The sequence below is a fragment of the Centruroides sculpturatus genome, unplaced genomic scaffold, assembly GCF_000671375.1.
Source record: "Centruroides sculpturatus isolate CEXI.00-Female unplaced genomic scaffold, Cexi_2.0 scaffold623, whole genome shotgun sequence".
Classification (NCBI taxonomy): Eukaryota; Metazoa; Arthropoda; class Arachnida; order Scorpiones; family Buthidae; genus Centruroides; species Centruroides sculpturatus.
Window position 1 is genome coordinate 317006 of NW_019384836.1, and position 13738 is coordinate 330743.

The 13738-nt window shown below is 28.8% G+C and overlaps 1 protein-coding gene across 1 annotated transcript in view; it reads left to right on the top strand.

Moving 5' to 3' along the window:
• Positions 1–12994, top strand: part of LOC111630218 (tRNA-splicing endonuclease subunit Sen34-like) — a 21373-nt gene extending 8379 nt beyond the window's left edge. The window contains exons 2-4 of the mRNA XM_023374288.1: positions 1683–1959; positions 12387–12545; positions 12666–12994. Coding sequence (XP_023230056.1) covers positions 1683–1959; positions 12387–12545; positions 12666–12886 — 657 coding nt within the window. The 3' untranslated portion in view covers positions 12887–12994. The remainder of the gene's footprint in view (positions 1–1682; positions 1960–12386; positions 12546–12665) is intronic.
• The last annotated feature ends 744 nt before the right edge of the window (positions 12995–13738 follow it).

The window sequence follows — 13738 nt, forward strand, 5'->3', positions numbered from 1 at the left end:
TATATTATTTATAAAAAGATTATATATATAATATACAATCTTTTTATATATAAAATATATGATCATAATGAAGAACTGGTTATCTTCATAGATATAAGCATAAATTGTAGCCCGTTATTAATATGGATATAAATATTTATTGACATATGAGGTGTATAGTTTCAAAAACATCATCTTTTAAACAAATTAGCTAAGCACTTAATCTTATGTATTTTTCTACTCTTTCCAGTGATGATTTTTGTAAATTTCTAAGCTAGCCACAAAACAAAGGGATAAAAAGGGGAATGAAGATTGGAGATTAGTTTCAAAATCAGCCACCTTCACAGTTCTTATGTTTCAGAAAAAGTTGAGTTGGTTGTTTCTGAAATTACACACCTTATATATGTCACAACATCACTGATTATCAAAATCCACAAACAGAGGGGCCCGAGTCATTTTGTGATTTAAAAAATGACAAAGTATTCCTCAAAAAAGGCAACGCCAACCAATAAAGTGGTCTAACAAAGAAGAAATAAAGATTACAAATCATTCCACCAGAATGTGTGTTCACAATTCATAGTTTTCATAGAATACAACTCTTCTAAAAGGGAGAAAAGCTTCCTATCATGAATATCCCTGATAATTAACATGGTCAAACCTATTTTAAAATAATTTTAACCTGTCCTATGCATTTTTAGGCTAAAATTTCCATCTTAATCAGAAAATTAGTTAACATAATTATTTTAACAAAAATTTTATTGTTTTAAGCAATCCAAACTGAACTATTTAATTAAACATTGGCATTCTAGAAAGTTAAAAAACTAAGAAAATGAAGTGATAAATCTTAATTCTTTTTATCTCAAACATGAGATTTTGAAATAATGAAAATAAATTCATAAATATCATTTTTTTTAATTTAATTACTAATTGAATATATGTATTATATAAAATTGATTTCATGTGTGATGTTTAGCTTAAACTGTGGCCTTAGATGTTGGTCTAAGGTCATAGTTTAAATATCAACATCCCGAATACCAATATATTGATATTAATCCAAACTCTAACTGTAATTAATCAGAATATTATTATGCTATAATTAATAATTTGAAACTAAGTAATTTGATACTAGAGGTAGCAAATTACTCAGTTTCTAATTATTAATTATAGCATAATAATAGCCTGATTAATTAGGCGAGAGTTTGGATTAATTATAGTTTAAGCTGTCATATTCAGTTAAGTATTGTCAAATATTGTGCCCAGATAAATCTGAACTATCACTTATATCTAGCTCTCGTTTATGAAAGTGAATCTATAGGTTTAAAAGAAAATACAGAAAAAAATTCAAAAATTTCATTTGTGCACAAGTTATTATATTTAAATAGCTGGAAAAATATAACAATATTAGCAAAATATATAGTAAAATATAAGTATTATATTACTTGCTTTTGAGTATAAATATACTGTAATTTTATAGTTTCTATGACAATGTAATTTTTGTACTATTTTATGCTAACTTTTGACAAAGAAATTACATAATAAGTATATTAAATTTCATTATTTTATCGTAATAGTTTATTATTTTTGAGATTTATAATTTTTGTTATTAAATCAAAGAACAGAAAAGAATTTCTTTATAAAAAATATTATTTTTAATTATTTTATATTAATAATTTACTAAATATTTAACAAACTTTTAATTTTAGCAAGAATTCTATAAAGAAGGAAGGCGAAAAGAAATTTATTCAATGGCAGATAAAATATTGGAAGGTAAAAAGAAAAAGTTGCTAAAATTAAAGAAGAATAGCTCTGAGCAAGAAAGTGTAAAAAACAATGAAACTGTATGCAATGAAACAGTTCTGCAAGAAAATTCTTTTAATGAAATAAACTGTAATACTATAACAAGAGATTCAGTCATAGATGAAGAAATGAAAAAAATTAAGCCAATATCTGAAGATTTATGTATGGTTCAATTATTTACAGGTAATTTCAATGTAAAATACATTAACAAAAACTCTTCTCCAATTATTAAAATCTGCTATTTCCTATTTATTGGGGATCTCAATTAATGTATGTCAATTTGCAAGCATTTTCAAGCTTTTCAGCTCAACATCAAGGATACTTCATAAAAGAAACCATACAAATATGAGACAAAATGAGATATTTAATCAGTTTCTTTTGTTCACTTCACAGAAGAAACTGATTAAGTGATGATGAATCAAAAGGCTTGAAAGTTCTTGGAAATGCATATGATCAGAATTACAATAAATATAAAATAATAGGGTAAAATATTTAAGTTGCTTTTTAAATTATATTGAAATTTTTTATACCAAATATATAATTTATGTAAATTGTCAGATTATTTATGGTCTGTATTAAGGTTAATTCAAATTATTAATAAAATTTGGTCTAAAAATAAAGTTGTGCCAGCATCTTATAAAAAATTAATAATTATATTTAATTTTTAATTTTAGGTAATTTAAAACATTATGAAAGAAAAGATTAAACCATAGCAGAATTTGAATCTGCAATTTCTTCAAGTCAAATTTTGGTAATAATTAATTAAATTAGCGTTGCAGGCAAATACAACCTGAAAGTAATCTGATGATTTAATCATATGTTTGATAATTGAATCAGTCTTTGAATATATTGTACGTGTGAAATTTGATGATTTAAAATTAAAAAACAAGCTAGACTTAACTGAAATAAGTCTTCAAATTTCAACATATTATAGTTATTGTATTTCTCAAATTAAAGCATTTCCTATTTTGAAACACATCTAAATAGTTGGAAAAAAGCTGTGAATGGCTGAAAGTAATGGTAGTTACATGTGACAAGATGGCTGCTCACAAAACTATACTAAAAACTTAATACTTTCTGAGAAATTATAAATCATATACAAGTCTACAAAAAATCAAAGTGAACACTTTCAAGTGAATGTTGTAGAGTAATGAAAGTGATTTGCATAATGATGTGGGTGACATTTGGATAGTAAAAAGTCTAGCAAGTGCATGTGTCCAGAACAGTTATCTAGGATAAAATAGTGCATAAGAAAATAAGTGATGAAACAGTTGAGATAATTAGAACTGTTTTAGAACTTAGACAGTTCTTGAGACAAGTTCAGAAGAATTGAAGGATGAAAGGACAATGCATTTCCATTAGACAGATTTCAAACATTAAAAATAGCAAGTAGAGAGCATCCAGACAAGAATCAAAGCAAAGCAGTGATGGTCAAAAATGTATTTGACCAAAGGCGACAGTACAAAGGCTGAAGACTATGGCCAGTATGGAGAGCCCACCAACACAATCAGAAATTGGATGAAGTTCGATGTTAATCAACAAGTAACCAATTATAATCTGAAGAAAATGGGCATTAAACTTTTCAAGAAACTTGCATGCCATGAGTTTTCTAATGCATCCATTCAGGAGAGAAACTGCAGGTCTTGATCATTCTACCACTTGCTGGAGAAAAATGGGTGGCAAAAGTTTATTACAACTGGTGAAGCTTGATTCTATCTCACTAAATCTCGAGGCAAGAGGAAGATCTGCTATGTTAACAGGAGCCAAAATCACTCTGAAGTACCACCAACTTTAGCATCTCATCCACAAGGGTTATAGTTTGACCAGAATTGTAGAAAAGAAAACAACAAAGCCAAATTTCGTGGAACCTGAGCAAAAGTATCATCAAAATACTACATTAAGAAGATCCTTCACCTTTCTTCTGGTCAGATGCCAAGAGACTGTTTCTAGATGGCAACTTTGTATTTCATCAGGACTTTGCACCTTCACATATGGCAAAGGCTACAATTCCATTCCTATAGGAGAGTAAAATTGCATTTATCAAATTCTTGCAATTGTTACCAAACAATCGTGATACTGCTCCCTGTGATTATTTCTTTTGGAGCTACTTAAAACAAAGAGTAAAGAAATGAAATGTTGTGTGTACATTAAATGGATTAAAACATCACTCAGGAAGAAATTACAAAAGTCCCCCAAGAGATGATAGATCAGGTTCTAAATGCTTGGCCACATAGAGTGAGGAGTATATATTATGCAAAAGGTGAACACATTAAGAAACACAACTAAATGAAAGATTTATAGCAAAATAAAAGTGTTTACCTTGATTTTTTGTAGACCTGTATTATACTAAAATGCATAAAAATGTTTCTGTTGTGAAATGTTATAAAAGCAGTTTGAAAATAAGTGGAGGAACAGGGAGAAAAATAGATTTAAAGAACCTACAAAAGACTGCTCAAACCTCTATGTTGGCTAAAACAAAAAATAAAAAAATAGAAAATCATTAAAATTTTGCACCTAAAAAATTATATATGCTATAAAAAATGATTTTTTAATTAAAATAAATAAGACCACTTGTAAAATAGAAGTACTTCTCATATCTAAGAAAAATTGAAGGATATGCTTCTAATTCAAGAAATGCAGTAACTTTTGAATAAACTTTTCTGGGTATATACTGTAATGTTTGAGATTAAACTTTTTTGTTTAGATAAATAAAGAAAACTAAATGATATATTTAATTAATAGCCTTCAAAAATTAACTACCATATAATATATTAATAAAAAAAGTTAACATAAATAGTTATATTATATAAATATTATATTAAAAAAATAATTGTTTTCATAAATTAGCATAATTCTGCAGGTTTTCTTCAGTTTACTTTAGTTAAAAGTGGAGTAGATAGAAATTTATTTATAGAATGACTGACAAGCTGAGTCAGAAATAATTTTTTGATTATGTAATTTTTTTTTGTTTTCTATTAAGCAACATAAACTTTTATTTAATACCTGTTAACACAATAATTTGTAATAATTAGTAACACAGTTATAAGTGAAAAATATATATTTATTCTTTACAACTTATAATTCTAATTTTCTCTCATAGTAATGATTTTGAAATATGACTATTATGCAAATAAAATTCTCAGATGACCTGAGAATTTTATTTGCATAATAGTGAGGTTGACCTGAAAATGAAAAATTGTATACAAAATAAAATCATTATAAAATTATATTGTATATTTAAATATGATATAGCACTTCCTGTGCCAAGGTTAAATGATTTTTTCTCGAATCTTATCAATTTGGATAAGAGTTTAATTTGAACATTAGGAAAATATGTTGGACACATCTGAAAATCATTCAGATTTAAAGGATTACTTGAATTACTTTGGTATTATTTGAGTGGAAATCCAGTTCTGTTGTGGAGTAACTTATAAAATGAATATTGTTTTACTTTCATAAGTACCAGTGATTGTAATTAAAGTACTCCTATTCATTGTTGTCTGGAGAGACATTTAGCAGTTCAAACTCAGCTAAATTTGTTTTGCTGACATTTCTAGAAATGTGGAAGTGATTTCCACATTTCTAGGAATGGGAAAAAACTTAATTCCAAAACTCACCATTATGGTATTTGTGATGAAGTGCAAAAGAAAAAAAAATATATAACATATGAATAATGCATATATGCTATGGTCAATTTCTGGATATAAAACTGCCCATAGCATTTGAAATACCATTCATATTACTATAAATCAGCAGCAATTCATATAACACCTGAGGGCTCCTTTTTTTGTGATGCTGTTTAATAGACTGCCAATGCTGTAAATGTGCTTCAAGAGTTAAGATACCTTAAGAAATTGCACCAAAGTTTTTTGCCACTTGCAGAGCCATAACACCATAATGGTGAATTTTTGAACTAGATTTTCTTCCTAAGGAAATTCTTCCACATGTTCAGAAATGTCAGCATACAAAATTTGATTGTTTGCACTGCTACATGTTGCGCCAGATAACATTGAATAGAGTATTTTAATTATGACTATCCTGTAACCTAAAGATTATAAGTTTCTAAATTAGCTAATTCTTTGATAAATAAATAGTTAATGGCATCTAAAAAAGGCTGGAATAACCCTAAAATACCAACTTTATTGGGTCCCTTTTGAATTTGAATATAATCTAGCACTTTTCATTCTAGTAAGGTATAACAGTAATGACAAACATTGTCGTTTGTCGTTACTGTTAAAAAAAAAACAGCATTATACACCAACTAAAATTACAGAACTTAAATTTTCATTAAATGTCAAAAGACAATTCTGCAAAATAAAATCATTATAAAATTATATTGTAGTAAATATAACTATACTTAGCTTAATATATTTACTTGCATGCCTTAGATAATTTCTATTCATTTTTTTGTGAATAATTGTGAATTATATAGTTCAGTAGAAATATTAAAATTTAAATTTAGATTAATAGAAAGACATATGCCACTGGTATAATAATAATAGTAATAATAATAATAATAATGGTATGATGTTTAAATAATTTCAAATATTGTATAATTTATCATCCTGATTTTAACATACTTTGCTACTAACCCAGAGAACAGTTTCCTGACATTTTCTAAAACAGACAGTAATGAGAAAACATGATCTATTTAATGTTATGCAATAAGGTCATATTACTTCTATTTTTTAAAAAATGTTTCATTTCAATCTGATGTTATGAACTATTCAAAACAATGCTCTTTCTTGAAATCATGAACTCTAATTCTACTTTTTCTGTTGTTATCACTATTAGTTTTTTTTCTCCTTTAACATTTATTCCTTTCAAAATATGAGAAGAAAATAAAAATTACAACTGCTGTTTATCTTTTGTCTTATAAATAGTAAATTTTGATTTGCAGAATGTGTTACAATTTAAGGAAACAGATACATTGCAAAACCATTGTTTCTCATTTAGTTACAATTAGGTCATTTCATCAAAAGTTTGTTTGCTTTGCTAATTCCATTTTTTAGCCTGTCATTTAAAGCATTAAAAAAGTTGACTGAAAAACGCCTATAAATGTTATTACTTTATATATTTTGGTTGTCTTCACAGATTGTTTAAAGAAATAGTTTTAAACAACTTTTTAATATCCTTATAGTAAAGTTCTGTGTTGTTGTTGTCACTGTTAAATTTTAGATGCAGGAGATTTTTAAAGGGGAAAAGAAATCAATTGTCATTAGACATTTCTAATTAAATGCATAAAAAATAAATTGAAAGAATTTATCCATTTAGATCATTGTTCTTCAAAAACTTTTGTGATGAGATTCAGGTTTCATAACCTCTTGTATAATATAACTACATCCATTTCTCGTTTTCTGTTTATAAATAACTATAAATGATGATAAAATATAGTGAACTTTTGATTATCTGGAATGAATGGAAAAATATCATCTGGTTAATCTAGTATGATAAATGAAATAGGTAAATTTTCAATTGAACAAAAAGAACAATGCATACAACTATCTCTCATACAAAGTGAGACAATTTAATTCCTGGAATGCACCTTAAAAACTATACGAGGTGCATTCAAGTTATAACACCTCTGATTATTTTTCTCAGGACTGGAAACAGATAGAAACATGCGGTCTGTTTTAAAATACGTGTGCACTCGTTGTGAATGCATGACAGAGATGGTAGCACTGTACGGCACACAGAACTCTAGCGGCAGCAGCGAGAATGAAGACTGTTTTTGATACTTAAAATGGCAATGTTTTCATTACAAGAACAGCGTGTAATCATTCATTTTCTCCATTTGAGTGGTATGACACCAATTGAAATTCATCGCCAGTTGAGTGAAACATATGGTGATGGTGTCATAGATGTATCTAATGTGCATTCGTGGGTGCAACAGTTCAAAGAAGGCAGAACATTGTGTGACAACAAATCAAGACAATCTTGGCCTCGCACCAGCTGGTCTGATGACATAATCGAGCAAGTGGAGAAAGTTGTTTTGGAGGATCGCCAAATGAGTGTGGAACACATCGCCTATAAAGTTGACATTTCTGTGGGATCTGTGCACACAATCCTGCATGAAGACCTGAAAAGACCAGCACATCAGGTAAACGTGACGCTTCAGTTTCTTTGTGACAACAACTTTGAAGTGATTTCTCATGCTCCCTACTCACCTGATCTGGTTCCTAGTGACTTTTGGCTGTTTCCAATGATGAAAGACACTCTCCGTGCTTGCACATTCACTAGCCATGCCCCTACTGCATCAGCAATTTTCCAGTGGTCAAATCAGACTCCTAAAGAAGCATTCACAGTGGCCATGGAATCATGGTGTTGATGTTGTGAAAAATGTGTATGGCTGCAGGGAGATTATGTCAAGAAGTAACACAAGTTTCACAGTTTTTGTATGATTAGTTTGTGAGAAAAAAATTAGAGGTGTTATAACTTGAATGCACCACGTACATGCAGAACTGTACACTAGTGGCTACTGTCACTCTCTTTGTGCATCTATACATTGACTTAAATGGCATTCCCATTTCTGGAAGCAAGCCTGGAACTCATTTTCTGGAATACTGTTGAGCAGCCATCTCACGTTCTGTCGAATATCAGTTATATTTAGAAAATCTTTCAGTGCTCTTTTAATTTTTAAAATAGCTAGAAATCACAGGGAGCTAATTCAGGTGATGAATAGGCAGGATGATCTAATTGGATAATTGCTTTTTTTTTTTTTTTGCCCAGAAAATGTCTCACTGTGACTTGGCACATTATCATGATGAATGATCCACTTGTTGGGTCACAGTTCAGGACTTTTTCTTCAAACAGAATCTTGTAATCTCTGCAATACTTCTAAGTAGTAGTGTTCTAAATCTAAATCTTGCACTCTGTTAATATTAACAACCACCATTGTTGTTTTTGGCTGTGCTTCTTGGGTCTCTTCTCACATTTCACCCAGCTTTGAATCTTATGCCATTCGAACACACTGGCATCTTCACCATATGCCACTTGCAACAGTTGCAATTTCTCAGCAGCACATTTGCCAATTTTTGCACAAAATTTAATATTAATATGTTGCTTTAAATTTTAGTCACTCGTTTTTATGCCGAAGAGTACATACAGATAGCTATTACCTTCCCATTAGCTAATTAACAACTAGCTCTATCAGCTTGAAATGTATGTATGTATTAGTTCAAACATGTTCGAACATGAATGTGCATGTCACTTCAATATAATTATGTCACAGGCAACACCACATGGCTATTCCAGGAATTAAATTGTCACACTTTGCATGCAATTCATTTTTGTGATTAATACTGTATGCATTATAATCACATACTTTATAATATTGAGATACAGGTAAATAAAGGTTATTTACAAAAATGAGTATTTTCTTGTGGATATAAAAATTTCAATATTTACAGTGTTTCACAATCAGTCCTGAAATCACTTCTAGATTTCAGGACTAAAAATAAGAAAATGATATTGATAACAGAGCTAATTTATTCTCTTCCAGGATATTCTTTCATTTCACAAAATGAAAGAATACCCTGGAAATGTAAAAGCAAAAACTACTTCAAAAGACTATAAAATTAATTTAAAATGTGTAATTTATTCCAAAAATCTTTTATAAAATATTTTCATATTTACAGTTTTTAAATGGAATTGTGTATTTAAATATAATAAAGGAAAATTAATAAAGCTATTTTTCCTACCTTATAAAGAAGAATCTTGTCACCAATAATGATTTATTTTCTCTTTCCTAATTATAACTGACAGTTTTAAATACTACCTAAGATGGATGAATTGTATGATACTGCTTTTTATTTTTGTAACTCTGGTTCTCTTGAGAAAGTAAAAATATCAATTTCAGATTCATGAGAATAAAATACTACAACTGGAAATAAAATAAATAGAAACAAATTGCCTTGTACAGCAGGGGTGGCCAACTTTTGTATACATAAGATCTACTTTTTATCTTAAAAATGTGTTGCAATTGACTTGTTGTCGTAGGCATAGTCTAAGTGGCGAGGGGGGTATGAAATATATGCTATGTTTAGATAGGTAAGAAAAGCCACAATTTAATTTAAAACATGAAGAAAAGGTACTTACATTTTAAACAGAAGAAAAATTGAAACTCAACGTTGTGAGTTTTGGAGACCACCACTTCACCTTTCCTCTCTCTCCCTTCCTCTTGTCCTGACCTACTCTCTCTGTCCCTCTTTCAGCTTTTCTTTTTTTTTTGTTTTTTCGGTAAAAGGGAAATAAGAAATGTAGACAAAGGGTGACACCTTTGTCGACATTTCTGGTTTTCCTTTTACAACTGTATGCAAATGGATTGCACATGGACCAACAAAGCTGCATCTGTTGGAGGACGTGGAGGTCCAATATCACTACAGTTGCATTTGCATGTACGTTCACGCATTGCATTCGATTTCAAGTGTAACACATTAAGTCAAGACATCACAAGTGATTGACCAAAATTGGCTTCGTGATTGACTTGTTGGCCACCCCTGTTGTACAGTATATTTTTGGTTTATTTTTAAAGTTTAAGTGAAATTTGGAAAAAATCTCATTTGTAAATTTTGCTTTGAATTGATTCTAACTGCTAAAATTTTGAAATGATTATGTAAAAGGAATGAGCAAAAATTATTGTGACATCACAATACTGGACTCCAAGTTTTGATTTATTTGATTTAAAATATATGCTATTGATCTCAAATTGGTAGTGTCTTGTCCCTGTATATCATACTTTTCCTGATAATAACAGTGTCATGCTGGTCATCTATGTAATTCTGTTCTGGGGAAAATTTTTAAATTGAAATCACATGATTTCCAGTTAAGACTGGAAGTTTGTATATAGTTAATTGGGACTAACTGTCCCTAAGCTTTCCATATCTGGTCTTGACTTTTGTCTATCTAACATTGTTCTTGAGATGAAGGACAGATAAACAGCAAATGGGAATTTATAGGTCTATAATTTTTTCAAATTGCAGTTCAATAATCTATCAGCCATTGTTGATATTTCTATTTTTAAATTTTTACAGAAATTAGTTTTTAATTAATACAATTATAGGTAATATTGGATTTGGGTAAGATTACTTTACATACCTTTTTATCCAAATGAAAACATCTGAGATGTAAAAAAATTACACCAAGTAAAAATTTATGATGATTTAGAGTGGTCAAAATTTTTATTTGGAGTTTTTTTGGTAAAGATAAGCTTGGCACTTGGAGGCAATATGTAGAAAACAATAATACAGATAAAAATCTTGTGTGTACCACTTCCAATCACCAAGCTTATCTTTACCAAAGAAAAACTCATAAGAAAAATTTTGACTCATGTCTAAATTGTCATAAATTTTTACATCTCAGATGTTTTTGTTTAATAATTGTATTACTACATCAAGACATAAAACAATAACATGTAATTTTGTTGGTGTTGACTGACGCTTTCAATACACCATTTAGAAAGATTGTTATAAAAAGTTTTAAATCACATAAATTTGAGCTTTTGTAATTCTGAGTAACATTTTGAATAAAATTCATTTGGTTTCCATGCAATTTTATTCTTATAAGCATAAAATTAAGCCATAAAACTGAATTAGCTCTATGGGAAATCCCATGAACTTTGACCTATTGACCAGGAAGTTTGACTAGCACCTAACCAATAATAAGAAAGGCTTAAATTTAAAATTTGAGATTTCTAGACCCAGTAGTTTTTTCTCTGTGAGCATCTGCAGTGCCAGATGAAGAAGAAAATTCAGCTTTTTTGGCAGTTTTTGTGCTTTTGAATTGCTTATATTTTGGCAACGACATTACAGAAAATCTTGAAATTTGCACACTACCTAAGAAAACAATTTTCTTTCAAACCAGATATTCCGAATTACTTCAGGTGTTTGGGGATGGAGAAATCGACCCTTGAAAATCAGCAATTCTGATTCCCACATATATAGTCAGTTACTTTTTTACTTGACAGGGAGTCACTGGTCACTGTCATAATTCCTAATGCTGTTCCTAATGTCAATAATTCCTAATTGTGAACAGCATTAGGAATTATTGACATTAGGAATTATTCATAAATCACTGAAAATCAGCATTAGGAATTATTGACATTAGGAATTATTCAGAAATCATTGAAATTGGAGTAAAATTAGTTTGTTGTCTTGTTAACTTTGTACACAAAATAAAATAAAATTTAAAAAAACACTGAAAAATAAATTAAAATTACTAATTTTAGGAATATAACATGTATACTGAAGCAGGTTTGGCTAAAACATGAGGATTTTAAATTCCATTAAAGCAAATACATTTCCGTTTTTATGTATTTCAAACATTTTTAGATTTCACAGAACTTGGCAAATTTATCCAATCGTGGATAGAAAAAAATATGATTTTAATCAAAAAAATTAGGAATATTCATGGTACATTTGCTGAGTTATATGAAATCTATAAATAAATAAACCAGATAGATGTATTAATGTCAGGAATTTCAAAATTTTTTGTTTCCTTCATTGTTTTTACTTTTCATCATCTTATAACTTGAATAAAAGAATTCTTTAAATAATTTAAATATTGTAAGATCAGTTATACTTAACAAAAAATTATAAATTTTGTATTATTAGAATGTCCTTGGAAAAATATGGAAGTTTGTAAAAATGATTGGCAGCTTATGAATAGTGATAAAGAAAAGCTTCAATATGCTGTATTTTGCAATTTGTGGGAAAAAGGATATTATATTACACCAGGAATCAAATTTGGAGGTGATTTTTTGGCTTATGCAGGTTTGTATTTTATTCTACAAATGGCTTAGAATAGGGCATTCATAGTAAATCAGTTCTTGCCACCCTACATTTTAAAGGGAACATGTTCCAAATACTAATGCTACTTTTATTTTATGACAGGAAATCCAACACTATACCACGCCTTGTATATAATTGTATGTGTGCAGTATGAGGAAACTTTTTCACCACTTAGGTTAATTGCACTTAGTAGACTAGGAACCCATGTAAAGAAAACAGCAGTGTTGGCAACTGTAAAACCATCTGGAAGAGTCGACTATTTATCTATCAAATGGGAAGGATCGCGCAAATTGGATAATCCAATAAAAGAAACTGATTCATAAATGGTGTACTTTTATTTTTATTGTGAAATAAAAATCATTGCAATATATCAAATTTTCAAGTGCATATTATTAAAATACTGTATTTTTTTCTGAGGCTAGAATTTACAAATATTCTCAGAAATATAAGTAATAAAAATAATTCAATTTATAATGTTAATAGTATTTTAATAATATGCACTTAAAATATAGAAAAAATACAGCAATAAAAACATATAATTATTTGAATTTGACAGCTTTTGTGTTCATTTTTATTCTAAGAGAAAATTAACAATGCAAAATAATACTTATAAATTTTTTTTAATTTTAAAAAAATTACAAAAAGTAGTAAGAAAATATAAAGCGCTTATATGAAATTAATACTTTATACATAGCATTAAATGAGGAAGACTGTATTTTCAGCAACCATAACTTGATTACTGTCCATCATCATATTGAGTGCAGCCATTATTTCTTCAGGAGTAAACAATTCTTCTGGCGATTCTTTTGTGACAAAATCAGTAACTGCTGATACTGCAACCGATTGTTTGTGCTCCTTAGTGAAGAGTTTAAATAACAAAGAACGGAATGTTTTTAATCTAAAAAATAAATAAATTTAGATGAATTATTTTGTAAATAGCACTACTATATGAATCCTGTATAATATTTAAACACTAGCAGATGAGCCCTGAACTGCTCAGGCGAAAATTAAGATTATTAGATTATAGCCGATCTTACCCATTTTTACCAGGTGGAAGATAAAACATAAATTTTAATATTTGTTTCCTTTAATAACATATATTTATTTTAAAAAGTCAAATTGATGTTAACTCAATTCTTATGTATATACAATTAAATAGTTCTGCAAATATACTG